The 14680-nt window shown below is 30.9% G+C and overlaps 1 protein-coding gene across 1 annotated transcript in view; it reads left to right on the plus strand.

The window, feature by feature from the left end:
- Positions 1-1270: 1270 nt before the first annotated feature.
- The window catches only part of Ranbp21 (exportin-5-like protein Ranbp21), a 130092-nt gene continuing 116682 nt past the window's right edge, over positions 1271-14680 (plus strand). Inside the window, exons 1-3 of the mRNA XM_076468574.1 lie at positions 1271-1517; positions 7752-7873; positions 12992-13064. Of these exons, the coding sequence (XP_076324689.1) occupies positions 1416-1517; positions 7752-7873; positions 12992-13064 (297 nt within the window). The 5' untranslated portion in view covers positions 1271-1415. The remainder of the gene's footprint in view (positions 1518-7751; positions 7874-12991; positions 13065-14680) is intronic.

Below are 14680 nucleotides of genomic sequence, written 5' to 3' on the forward strand. Positions count from 1 at the left end.
AACTACAGGAGGAACTGGGTCTAAAGATGATCCCTAAATCCCATTATACAGTTGAGCTCTGGAAGAAAGTCCCAGAAATAAAATATCCTGAACTGAAGAAAACCAGTGTGCGACTCATTTCAATTTTCAACACAACATACTGTTGTGAATCACTGTACTCTGTAATGAAGTTTGTGAAATCGAAGCATCGTGCAATCCTTACAAATCAACACCTGACTGAGCTAATTAGTACAGCCTTGACAACATATCAGGCAGAATTTCTACGACTCACAACCAAGATGGAAACTCACAGTACCTCTACTAGCAGTAAATAGCCTGATAATTGTATCAACGTCTGTTTCTGCCAGAAAAATATAATGATAAAACTAAAATTTTGTAAGGTGTTATTTGATTAAAATATCTCTAATTTTATTGTTTTACATATTGCCTTTCATGTTTTGATCAGACAAATAAATATCATTAAAAATATCTGTTTTTACCACTTTTATTTTTTGGCAGTCTCATTTAATGTTAATGAAATGTAAATTTGCATATTTTTCTTAGATGTTTCCGTAGTTTATTACTGTATTAAATACACTCAATACAGTTAAAACAATAATCATCCAGGATTTTGGAAACATTTGGTATATGTATGTGTACTTTGTGAATATTGAAACAAATACAAATTAACAGTTCAAAAACTACATACATGAATAAATATTATTACTTACATGTATTTCTTAATATTTGTATAAACTTTTTATAACAACATGCGAATGTAACAATAAAAACGTGCGTGTAATGTTCCTTCATGTCTTGTGGCCCTCAAACATTTGATGTTTATCTTATGTGGCTCTTACCTTAAGCAAGTGTGGCCATCCATGTGATATAGGCTACTATTTAATAATTTATTTTCCTTATTGCATTTGTATTTTTCATGAAGTTAGTATATAAAGGTTTGGTTTGTTTTGAATTTCGCGCAAAGCTACACGAAGGCTATCTGCGCTAGCCGTCCATAATTTAGCAGCGTAAGACTAGAGGGAAGGCAGCTAATCATCACCACACACTGCCAACTCTTGCAACACTGGCTACTCTTTTACTAACGAATAGTGGGATTGACCGTCGCTATATAATGCCCCCACGGCCGAGAGGGCGAGCATGTTTCATGTTACGGGAATTCGAACTCGCGTCCCTAAAATTACGAGTCGAGTGCCTTAACCACCTGGCCATGCCGGGCCGTATATAAAGGTATTATTAGTTTTAGTGACATTCCTTGTTGTTTAATATCAATGATTTAGAGGGCGCTATTGTGTAAACGTGCACCATTTTAGCAAATTCGCACCGTGCTGTTCTCTATACGTTTCCTGTAGTTGAGGTTGAAGAGTGAATGTTTGTAATAATCTGGATTTTAGCATAGAATACAAAAGCCTGAAATAATGGAAGATGAGATAAAACGTGTTGCAGAAAAACTAGTGTCTGCAATAGATATTCATATGAATCCTTATGTTAGTCAGAAGGAAAGAGAAGATGCATACAAGGTGAGACTGAACGAAAAAGCCGGTATTTTTTGTTATTTTTTATACCATTTTTGAATGTTTACCACTTTTTGATATTTGTTAAGTACAGAATTTCGAAGTGTCGAGTTGAAACTTGAATTGTACTACCACAGGGTGTTCGGAAAGTTACTGTGCAGTTTTGTCTGTTAATAAATATATAAGTGCACAGTGACTTTCCGAACACCCTGTAGTATTAGTGCTACTATTGCCTGCTTAGCTACAGTAGGTTTTTAAAGTTACAATGACAATGGTAGGAGTACAACACTAACAACACTACTTTTACTAAGTGCTAGTATTACTATTAGTAATTTCTCAGATGGGATGGAAACACTTCTGTCAAGTTCTGAAAATGTGATACTGAAACCAGTATAGTGTTTATTTGTTTGGTTGGTTTTTGAATTTGCATAAAGCTGCATGAGGGTTATCTGCACTAGCCATCCCTAATTTAGCAGTGTAAGATTAGGGAGAAGCAGCTAGTTATCGTCATCCACCAACAACTCTCGGGTTATTCTCTATGAACAAATAGTAGGATTGACCATATCTTTATAATGCTCCCATAACTGAAAGAGCAAGTATGTTTGGTGTGATGGGGATTTGAATTCTCGACCAGTGGAGCACCCTTATAACCTGGCCATGCTAGGCATGATATAGTGTAGATGAACCATAGTTATACACCAATGTATAATTTTTTTAATTAATAATAATAAATAAGAAATCAAAATCAGTTTTAATTTTATTTTGTCAAGTCACATGCTGAATCCTTTTTTTTCTAAGATGTTTTTGATTAGATATGCGTTTTGTCAGTACACACCAACAAACCACACCAAATAAGAAAATGACACATAGTAACTAATATTAGCCTTAGGATTACAACCTTATTTTTTGGAACAGACCCATACAGATCTGATCAGATTATTTAAAATACACAGTGGTAATTTTTCTTCACTAAAACAGTGTTAATAACTTCCTATATAGCATTGTCATGGTATTTAGAATAATGGTTTCATGTCACCACTCCTATGAAATTGTTATAGTTGTATCAAGCATTATTATTGATGTTGATTGCTTAAGCTAATATGCGACTCTAAATGCTCTTCATTTAGGATAATTTCATAAAATTTAATAAATTTGTGCTGAAAAGTTGGCAATGAATAATCAATAATAACTCTACCTGTATGATAGTTTTAAAAACTTTGTCTTGGAGCTGCTGATAATTACATGTTCTCTAAACTTATGAGTTTTGCTGCTGTAAATCAGCCTGCTTTAATTCAAATGACAAAAACTAAAAATGATTCACTTTTACTAATTTGTGAAGCTATTATAAAAATATTAGACCAATAGCTTAAGTAATTTTTTGCTTAAATGTGTGCAAAAAGTTTGTTAATTTTAGAGGTTTTTGTTGAATAACTTTGCACATGTGGCTTATATTTACATCAAGTGAGACTCATCATTGTCGGTCATAAAGATCTATCAAGAATACAAACTTTGAAGAGAAAAAAATCAATAAAAGATAAGTTTTTTCTTCTATCAGATAAAGTTTCCATACTTTTAATGTAAAGGAAGAAACTCGTTCAGTATTGGAGATTTTGTATCTCAGGTATTTCTTAATGGATTGTCTTAAAATTTGATATGTGAAGTAGGAGTCCAATAGAACTCATTCACTGAAAGTATGTGATAGTTTGGTGTATCTCAGTGATATTGATAACATACAGTGTGTTCTGCAAAACATACTATCATGTGTCTTGAACTGATGGTTATAAGATGGCTGGGTTATTAAATTTTACTTTTTCTTCAGTTTTTACCAATGAAGGTTCAAGCAGTATTCCTCATCTTGAATAGTTGATAGATGGAAACAAGATGTTCACATTAATTCTGAGCTTGTAAAGAAAAAATAGAGAAATTTAAGGAATGTTAAGGCTCCTGAACAAATTATTTCCCCAAGGGTTTTGAAGGAGGTTAATTATTGGATATGTGAGCCAGTTGCTACAGTTTTTGTAAGTCCTTGAATAGTCAGCAGGTACCAAAAGATTGGAAGTCAAATAATGTTACTCCTCTTTTCAAGTGAGGTGGTAAAACTTGTTCTAGTAATTATAGGTCATTTAGTCTTACATTAGTTGTGGGAAAAGTTTTTGAAAGTCTGAAAAAAGATGTTGTGTGAAATCATTTAACAAAATTCAGAATTTTATTGGATGATCAATTTGGATTCTGTAAGGGTAATCTTGTCTTACAAATTTTTTGACATTCATCAGAAAGGTTACTGCTTATGTAGATGAGGGTATTAGTGTAGGTATGGCATCTCTCGGTTATCACAAAGCATTTAGCAAAGTGCCACATACAAGGCTTGTACAAAATAATCTTTATAGATGTAGGGAATAAGTTATCCAGTTGGTCAAAAGAAAGTAGAAGGTTGTTATGAATGGAGTTCAGTCAAACTGGATTAATGTTAGAAGTGGGGAACCTTCTTAGGGCTTTCACTCTTTTTTTTAATTATATCAATAACATAGATGTTCAATAAACTACTTGAATTTGCCAATGTATTAAGGTTTTAGTTGTTGCTGGTTATGAAAAAGAAACTGCTACTTTGCAAGAAGATTGAGATCATTTGGCAAATAAATGACAGATGGGTTTCAATTAAAATATGTGCAAAATAATGCAAAAAGCTTATATTATAAGTATAATTAGAAAGGGAATAACTTTAACAGTTTTATAAAAAAAAAGGGACCTTATTTTAGTGATTAATTAGTCTCTTAAGTGATCCAAGCAGTGTGCTGTTGCTAGTGGTAGGGCAAATAGGATTTTAGGTTGTATCTATAGAAATATTGAATACAGATCTAAAGGATTTATAATTTCATTGCACATGTCTCTGATTCGGTTACATTTGGAGTATTATGTTTGGTATTGGGCTCCTCACCTTAGGAAGGACATTGAAGTGTTTGAAAAGGTTCAGGATGCTACTACTACTATAACATGCAGTCTACACAGATACTGTCATCATCACTGTTTTAACTTTCATTTATTTGCACACTCGACTGCACACTATATAAAACATAAATATCTTTGTAGACTGCATGCTGTAGTAAAACTGGGCTCATAGGAGGGATATGAAATGGTGCTAGGGATTGAGGGGTTCTCATACGAGGAGAGATGAGTTTTGAAATTTTCTCTTGAAAATAAAGTGTTAGAGGGGATCCAATTGAGATGCTAAGATTGTGAGGGGAATTGATAGTGTTGATGTATCATCTTGTTTCATACTTAATTATTAGAATGGTAGGACTAGCGGACACGTATAAATTTTGGCAAGGTGGGAGTCATCTTCAGCTAAGAGAGTATTATTTTTCTAACAAAGTGGTTGGTATTTGGAAGAGTTGCCTTTGGATGTTGTGGAGGTTGTAAATCTAAGTGTGTAAAAGAGAAAGATGGATAAGTATATATGAATGATAAGAATTGGCTTTTAGTTTTTTGTTTTTTTCTGTTTACTTAGTTTAGAGAATGGAACAGCCTAGATGGACCAGTAGGTGTTGTTGTTCCTTAACATTGTCATAAACAAATTAAAAATTTGTCTACACATAACATTGTTAATAACAATGTATAAAAATGATGGAATGTACTCTTAAAGAAAATATATGCTGGATAACAAACTAAAGTTTTCCAGCATTGTTATTATTGTTAAAGTATGTAGCATAATAAATAAATTGTTTAGTGAGAAGGGGAAAAACATATTTGGATGTAGTACTTGATTTCTTGTAGCTATTGATGATTATACTCTTGGTGTACATTTTTAACTTATAAATGCTGCAAGAAACTTGTGAAATATGCAAACAGTGTTAGATTTCCAGATGACTATTTACTTTTTTAGAACAAAAAGTGTAGATAAAGATGCACTAGATATTTTTTGAAAACTTTCTGTCCACAATGTTTGCACTAAGTTTATTAGTTTTACAGTCATTAGATACACACTTTGGAGAAAGTTGTATGTTTGTTATTTCTGACCCTGTTCACAGTGATGATGTGAGCTATGGTTAAAAATTGAAATTTAATCTGATAACTTTGGGCAGAATTTTGAATCTATTTCTCAACTGAATTTTTTTTCTTTTGAAAAATTCCTTTTTCTAATGTTTTGAAAATAACATTTAAAATCAAAAGTGGAATAATAATTTTAATTTCAGAACATTATTTTTCATATATGGTTATTTTATTTACAAGATTAAACTTTAGAATGATTTTTTTTTTCTAATTTAGTTTTTTCATGGTAAGCCAAAACCTCTGTTACGATATACAGTTAAAGAAATACAGATAGCTATTAGTCAAGTTTTGCTGCTAAAGAGTGACAGTAGCACTTAAATTTAAAAGAAAAATCCATAGCTTATACAAAGAAGTTGAAATCTACAATATATTCATATTAGGTAATTATCTGTTATATACCCAAACATTGCATTGAGACAATATTGTCATCAAATTTCAGTTGAAGTAATAAACAGTGAGAGTTTTAAATCACTGCTTTCTTGGAGAAGTAACCTTCACTTTCTTTATGTGATATCTGAGCTGAATTATTATTATTAAATATATATGAATGTCACAGTGTCAAAGATTTGGTGACAATTATGCTAGGGGCTTGGCATGGCCAGGTGGGTTAAAGCGTTCAACTCATAATCTGAAGGTTGAGGGTTCAAATACCTGTCACACCAAACATGCTTGCCCTTTTAGCCTTGGGGGCATTATAATGTTGTCGTCTATCCCACTATTCGTTGGTAAAAGAGTAGCCCAAGAGTTGGCAGGAGGTGATGATAACTAGCTGCCTTCCCTATAGTCTTACATTGCTAAATTAGGAGTGGCTAGTGCAGATAGCCCTTGTGTAGCTTTGAGTGAAATTCAAAAAAAAAAAAACTCAACAAAAACACAGTTATGCTAAGTGAAGATCCAAATATCAATTATAATTATAGAATTAGTAAGAGTATTGTCTTCAAATGTAGGAAAGCGAAATCCATAAAATTGCAAAACATTAATGGAAAAGGTAAATTAGATGGTTTATGTAACAAGGAAAAAAAATGTTAATGTAGTGTGAACTGTTTTAATTATTTCAGCTCAGCTGACTGAAAAGAAGTATCCTAAATGTATAATAAGAAAACTAAACTGTGGATAAGTTAAAAATACAATCTAACAAGAATGAGAAACTTAATAGAAATGAGGATTTGGAGGTTTATCAAAATAAGAGGAAGAACATGAAGAAAAACTTTTATTTAGGTCACATTCATAATATAATTAAACTACATTATTTTCAATGTAATTCTGTAAGCACAGCATCAAATTATATAATTTAAATTTTTTTGATATCCATGTTTTAATTTCTTACTTTCAAAAATTAATATATAAATTGATAAATTTTCAGTCTACCTTTTGTCACAAGCAGTAATAAAAAATTGTTTTACCCATTTATAGTTTAGTTTGAAAGCCAGATAAATTATAGTTATAGTCTTAGGACATTCTGTTCTCATGCCTGATACATCTATTGTGTTCTAAAATTAGAACTGAATGATTAAATTAACTAGTGTTACATAAAAAAAATCAATGAATGTAGTTTCTTCACTAACTATTTTTTTATTATTGAAACAATTGATTAATCAAATGTATATGATTAAATTTATTGTCACAAAAAATAAACAACTAATTAAAATTAGGATCAATTGTTACTGTTTTGGTTATTCTAATTATTCAAGTAGTTGAAATGTTGCTGTTATGTTTGTTTGTAGTTGAGCTCAAATTTATATATTGGGCTATCTGTAATTTATAGTTTTCTCCTTTAAGAAAAAGTTCAGTTTTAGTGATTCATTAGGGGGAGGCTTATGAATTTTGTGGGTCACTACTTTGAACCCCAATGCCATCAAGACCTCAAGACTTGTTCTACCTGCCTGTGGTGTAGCACTATTACTTATTTTAAACTGCTAACAAGAGGGAAGGCAACTGGCTAGTAGCACTGACTATCAACTTTTTTCCTTTTCATTTTACACTATTGACTAGAGGAGAGAAAACTGTTTGATAGTACCTATCGACAATAGTTTTCTTTTACTTTTGAACTGCTGAATGGAGAGTGAGCAACAGGATAAAAGATAATCATGTGAAGTTCTGCTTGCCTATTGCATTAATTCCTTATTGTTATTGTAGCTATGATGTCATTTTATTTTCCTTTTTCATGTGTATTCATATTTGCATGTTTCCTAGATTTGTGAAGATTTCAAGGAAAACTCTCCTCTTTGTGTCCAGTGTGGTCTTCAACTAACAAACAAAGATTACTCTTCTGTAGTACGTCACTTTGGACTGCAGCTGATTGAACATGTCATCAAGTTAGTACACATATGTGATAACTATTTATTGTAAGTAACATAGCTTGACTCTAGACTGATGGAAAATATTAGAGCAAGTTAGTGTTTACAAATTTGCTCTTTCTCTCTGAACTTTTTTTATCATTATCAATTTTACAAACAGGTTTCAGTTAGCTGTATGAATTATGACTAACTTAATTACTGGCTTTATACAATGTAATAGTTAATATATATGAAGTACATTTCTTCCCTGATTGCCAGTTGAGGTCTGTTTGTGAATTAAGTGGGTGTGTACTGTGATACTTGTATTGTGTAATGATGTAATAAACACTTTCTTTAAGTAACACATTATAAAGGTAAACCATGCATCAACAAGGTTCTTTATAAATCATTGAATATTGTGAACTACTTAAAAAAGTGCTGATATGTGTGGTAGACAAAATTTGCACCACTGTATCAGTGTCATCATGTAGCAATCTTCCATTGTTGGAAATGTGACACAACACACCTACATGTGCACACACCTCTGTATTCATGTTCGCGACTTCTCTTTTTTTCTTTGCACTATAGTGTATTGGTATGTTTTTCAGTTTGCTGAGATTTGCAATTTTTAAAAAAATTTCAAATTTTATTTGATTTGGTTTAGTAAACTGAACATGAATTCACAATTTGATGAGAATATTTCTAAAATTGATGTAAGTGGATTTCTCCTTACACAAAATGCATTAATCCCATTTCTGCTGGAGGTTCCTTTCCAGTGGAAGATGACAGCAGTTTTCCATCCTATGGTGAGGTCTATTATGCAGCCAGGCTCATCTATTCTTATCCCTTCTCTGAAACTGATTGGGATTAATTTAAACTCTTTTGTTTGAGAGTTTAAACAAGTCCCTCAAGATAAAACACTGTACCATTTGTGCTTCCTTTTGAAAAAGAGAAAACTGCACATGAGATATATCAAATAAGAGTTCTTAGACATGCTACTACTGTTCCATGCTGTGGTACACCTTGGTTGTAAAGGATTTATTACAGATATTCATAGCCCTAATGTTAACTGGAAATGAAATAAGTTGTTATTAACTCAATTCAAAAAGACACCTGCTGTAAAGTAGTAACTTGTAGTGTACTTACAATTTACAGTGCTTTTAGAGGTGGAAGTAAAACAGCTCACTGGAAATTTGTAAAATCTTTTTTCATATTTCTACTTTTTTTAAGGATTCTGCAATAAAAAATAGTGACTTCAGAAGTGAAACTGGATGTTCAGATCTTCCATCAAAGTTTTGTAAGCACAAATGGTTGGAGAAAAGCTGTTGTGAAAAAGTGCTTACCCCTGTTATTTATTTTAAAATGTGGATATGTACTAAATCCACTGCAGTTAAAATTGTATAACAATGCTTAGGAAACTGTCAATTTCCTTCTCTTCATCCACAAAGCTCTGTGTTTCTTCAAGAATTTCAGAACATAAAAAGTTATATTTTATTGCTAAAAAAAACAAACTGGGATGGTGAATTTGTTATGTTGTCTTTTATGAATGCAGATTACTTTGGTGTAGTCAAGGGAGTGTTGGAAAGAGTTTTCACATCAGGATGAATGGAAAACATAATTGGACTACATCACTTTGCAAGCCTGGATTTGACAAGATGATTTTAAAGGAACATTCCAAATATGATACTGGTTTTGTTACAAATAAAGTTATTAATGATTTAAATAGGACTTCAAATGTTAGTGTTAAAACTTGCTATGCTTTAGACTTCAATATGGACAGTTCTTCAAGACTGTTGCAGTGAAAATTATTCAGCAGTCTCCCTTAACTTATAGCTTAGTAAGAAACATCAGCTGCTATGAAAATTGAACAGAAATTGTCAAAAAACACTGAAAAACTGACTCCATTTTTAAATTATTCTGTTACATTAGGATACTGCTTTATTAGTAATATAAATGTTACTGCCTTGTCACTTCACAAAATATTATTTACCAATATATAATATTTACATTCATAAGTACGTTTACCCAAGTAGTTTGTGTAGCACACACACAAAAAAAATTATTTTTCAATGACTAATTTCTAAAAATAGTCATTGAAAAGTTATGAAACTCATTTTTATGTAGGTGCAGAATCCCTGTATTTCAGGACAAAGTGCAATTAAAGATAATCTTTTTACTTGGTTATTGAATCCCTAATTTTGATCAGAGATGGCTGTACACTGATGCTGTTTGTATCAAACAAATTGATAATTAAATAATTAAAACATGTGTTACTACCACTAATAAAGGTAATAATAAATAAATAAAAACATCACAGTTGCACTTAGAAATAATTAAGTAGTCAGCCAATTTACTTATGCAAATTGTTTGAATAGGATATAAATAAAAATAATGTTAAGTGAATATTTAGCAGTTACTGACCCATAAAACAGTAAACTTAATTAAACTTATCTGGTTTAATTTTATTTGATCAACACAATAAAAAGAAATTTGTTTACAAACATTGCAACTGAATGAAAGTGTAGGATATCCATTAAAAAGTATAAACACCATAATTTAAAAAGAAAAACATCAATCAGGTACCTTTTACTAGGCCTTATAAACAATATCCAATTATGACAAAATCTTCTCCAAATGTTATACACTTATTACTTGTTAAACTGGTAATAAAGTTATCTTTGTTACCTATTTAACTCATCTCTAAACTGTATAAACTTACCTCAAGTTATCTGTCTTTTTATTTAAGAAAATTTCTGTAGCCTTCTTCAAAAATACTTTATCACACACATTTACAAACTAAAGGAACATTTACCTAATCTATTAAAAAAATTATAAACCTATGTATTTATTGTGCTGTGATGTGGTAAGTTTAACTTTTGCTATATCCTTAAAAACATTAAGAGTACTATCAATTTATTTTATTTGTTAATTCTTTTTTTCACCAAATTATGAATTTTAGTGAAAAAATAACTAATAAATAGCAGGAAAAACTCTTCATGGCTCTGCAAAAATGAGAATAAGACTTTTTAATTCTTCTTCATTTTCTAATAAACAAACTTATTTTACATTTTCCGACATTCATACTACATCCAGATGAATATTGTGTTATGGATGTTAGAAAATGACAGTATAGTATTTTGGATTAACCAGTGTCAACTATAGAATAGGGCTTGTAATAGTACCAGAAGTACCAGTACTTGAGCATCACTGATTGTCTATACCAATAACCAAAGAAATATCCTGTGCTATCTTCCTTAGCATGTGATATAATAATAGAATATTGTTTTTCATTGCCATCACAAGATCACACCGAGTACTGAGTTTGTGAATTGATAGGCTAGAGAAAAAAATTATAGGTTTCATTTACAAACAGGATACATGATTTAAAATTCTCTATAAAGTCATTATTTATACAGTCATGCTGCTTGCATTTTAACTTGTTTTGGACACCAGCAATGTTGAAAACATTTGTAATAAAAATGACAAACAATTTCAGATAAATTGTTTTTTTATTATTATTGTTCCTTATGTTTTGGCTTGCACCTTTTCTAAGGGCCATGAATACCATCCAAATCATAGTTAGCATCTGGAAAGGTCAAGGTGCCAAAACTGATAAAGTTTAATTGGCATTTGTATAGTTTTATTGGCTCACTAATAATTATTTATTTACTGAGTATTTTACTGGGTTACTCCAGCTATATTAATTTCAGAAGGCCTAAAAAAATTTTTATGGTAATTAATAGGCCAGTCAGATAAGAACACTGATATTTGATGTTTCTTTGTGATGTTTGGTAGTATAAGGATATCTGTCAGTTTCTTTTTTAGTTGATTTCTGAAAAGAAATTAGGGTCCAGGTTCTTTAGACACTTAGATTAGTTCTTATTTATACAATACTAAAAGATACAATTAATTTTCTAATGGAAGAAGGGAGTCTGGCTTCCTTGGACCCTTCTCCTACTTCTCCACTTGCTTATACAACACAAAAGAGTAGTTATTTGACTTCTGGAGAAAATTGATGGAAGGGGATCAGAATTTCTTAGAAACTTTCCTGATATCCTCTCTTGCTTATTCAATATTAAAGAGTACACTAAAAATGAAGAGAATTGGGCCTTTCTTACTTCTCCCCTAGACCTCTGCCTGCTTATGCAACATTTAATGATACAGTCATAAATTAGAAACATAATAGTAAGTAAAAACTAGTAACTTTACACTTTATATAACACTCAAGCATTAAGTAGCAAAGAAGTTGGTACTGTTAGCCATCCAGTTACATTTTTTTCTTGTCAGCAGTTCAAAATTAGTGACAGTAGCAAATAGCTTTAGGATGGGCAAGTTTGGTGGCAGTGTTAATCAACTAATAAAACCTGAGGGTTATCTGTACTGCATTTTCTTTAATTGCTCTTTAGCCCCATAAATTGAAAAATATAGAAATATAACTTCAGAATACTGATGATGCAATTATGGATAATATTTTACGTTACTAAGTTCTCACACTAGAGAAATTTGAGTTTGTTTTTAAATATTTCCTTATACAGTTTCTAGAGGAGAAGCTGCTAGCCAACACCACCCATTGCCAACTTGTGGATTACTAATGTCATGTCCACAATTCAGTTTGCTAATCGCTGTGCTTAGCTCAACAGAAGATCATTTGTAAACATTCAAGTAGCAAGGGATACTCTAAAATTGGTAGTTATGAAAAATGGTTATACATAGAACGAGCATACAAAAGTCAGAGAAACAACAAGTAGTTCATTCCGTACAAAGAAGATCCTTTGGACAAAAGCAAAGGAGATTACATCAACCACATTACACTTGCCATAACCAGTGCTGATGAAGCCTTTCACCTAGTACTAGACCTCATCAGGCTGGCTGTCTAGGTGCTATATAGATATGTAATTGATTTTTGTGAAAAGCTTTTATAACATGAACCTGATTTAAACAAATGAACTGTAATTATTATCAATTTTTAAAGTCATTTGAATTAGTTTTTATGGCAATAATTAATAATATTATTTACTCTAATTCTAGTATTGATTGTTTATTTATATTTATTATTATTATTTTATTTTTCATTTACTATTATTCATAAGAGTTGACAAACTAGCAGGCCAGTTTTAAACATCACCTTAGTGTTATCATTCAGTTATATTCTTTCAGATTCAAGTGGAATGGAATGACTCAAGAGGAAAAAGTTTTTATCAAAGATAACGCTATGCAACTTCTTGCAACAGTAAGTACATTGTGATAAAATATTATTTTTAAAACCAAAAATAAAAATTACTATGCTGCTACTTTGCAGTAGTATATCTTCTTACATTGTTGTTGCTAAAGTTGGAAAATACAAATGAAAATTATTCTGTAACTGCATTGCTAGAATTGAAAGATTGGAGAAAATAATTTTTCTTATGCAGTTTTTGCAAGAGTAAATATGTCGTATTATTTTTAAAAAATGTGGAAATGAAGAATAAAATTTAGTTTGCACTTTGTAAGAGTATTTTCATTTTTAAAATATTGAACTAAAAAGATATTTAATAAATACATACATTTTTTAAAATTTAACAAAGTAGGAATATAATTATTTAATACTCTATAAAGGGTTATTGTACAAAAAATATATTTTATAGTTTGTCCCACTCTATAGCTATGTATAGCTTTACTGTTTTAGGTACTATCCTAGATAGCACACCTTTTGTAACTTTTCTAGAAGAAAGCATTGTATTACTGTCAGTAGACAATACTCTTACAGTACCAGTAGTGTATATGGAAATTCCTTTTCAGTATATTAAAGCACCTGAAAAACTCTTGAATGTTAAGTGTAACAACGAGGTTTGCTGTTCTTTTTCTGGAATTGTACAGAAGTCTTAAAAATAATTAAGATTTGAAGTTTGCAAGTTTAAATATAAATCTTAAAGATTCAGTATAATTAAATTAAATTTTCAAGATCAGTTCATCAGTATTAGACTGATAAATAATTATCAATAATGTTTGAGAATTGTTACTCTTCATTATTACTCTTCATTAATGTTTTCAACTATGCCAGAATAATTTAATGAGTTATTATTTCATATACCTGAGTATTTTGTTGTCATAAAAAAATGTGTTAATTCTTTTATGTACTTAAAAATGGCTGGTATGGGTAGAGAAAGCACAAGTAGAGGAGCGAACAACGTTTCGACCTTCTTCGGTCATCGTCAGGTTCACAAAGAAAGAAAGGGTTACTGACCAGTAGCTGATCACATGTTTGAAGGCAATTGTGTGTAGGAATGTAGAGGGCGTGCCTAGATTTACAGACTGATACAATGAAACTTCAACCAAATCAACACTAGGAATGACAAGGACAAAAAGATCTGCCACAACAAAAAACTAGAGAAACTAAGATGCAAACAATAGAAAAGACACCAACATGACAAACCATTGACTAATCTTACGATTAACAGATCCAACCGACAATTAAACACCTGTGAAATACATCTCCTTTACAAAAGGATTCAACTTCTCAATAGCACCTAGATACATCCCAATCTTAGAAATTAAAGCATGTTTAGAAGACTTCTGATACTTTTCACAGAAAACATAAACAACCAACAGAAAGAAGACAAGTTTGACAATTCCATTGACATCCAAGAGACAAACTTCCAAGGAAAAATTAAAAATTTATATTTTCCAGAAACACCTAAAAACAACTTAAATGATTTTTTCACAAAACCATAAACATAATTTCACAAAACATAAAACTAAAAAATAACCTCACAAAAAGAGATGTTAGTTCCATTAAAAAATCTAAAACAAGACAAAAACATTAAAAATCTAAAAGCAGATAAAGGAAACGCTATAGTTATAATAAAC

The sequence above is a fragment of the Tachypleus tridentatus genome, chromosome 1, assembly GCF_004210375.1.
Source record: "Tachypleus tridentatus isolate NWPU-2018 chromosome 1, ASM421037v1, whole genome shotgun sequence".
NCBI lineage: Eukaryota > Metazoa > Arthropoda > Merostomata > Xiphosura > Limulidae > Tachypleus > Tachypleus tridentatus.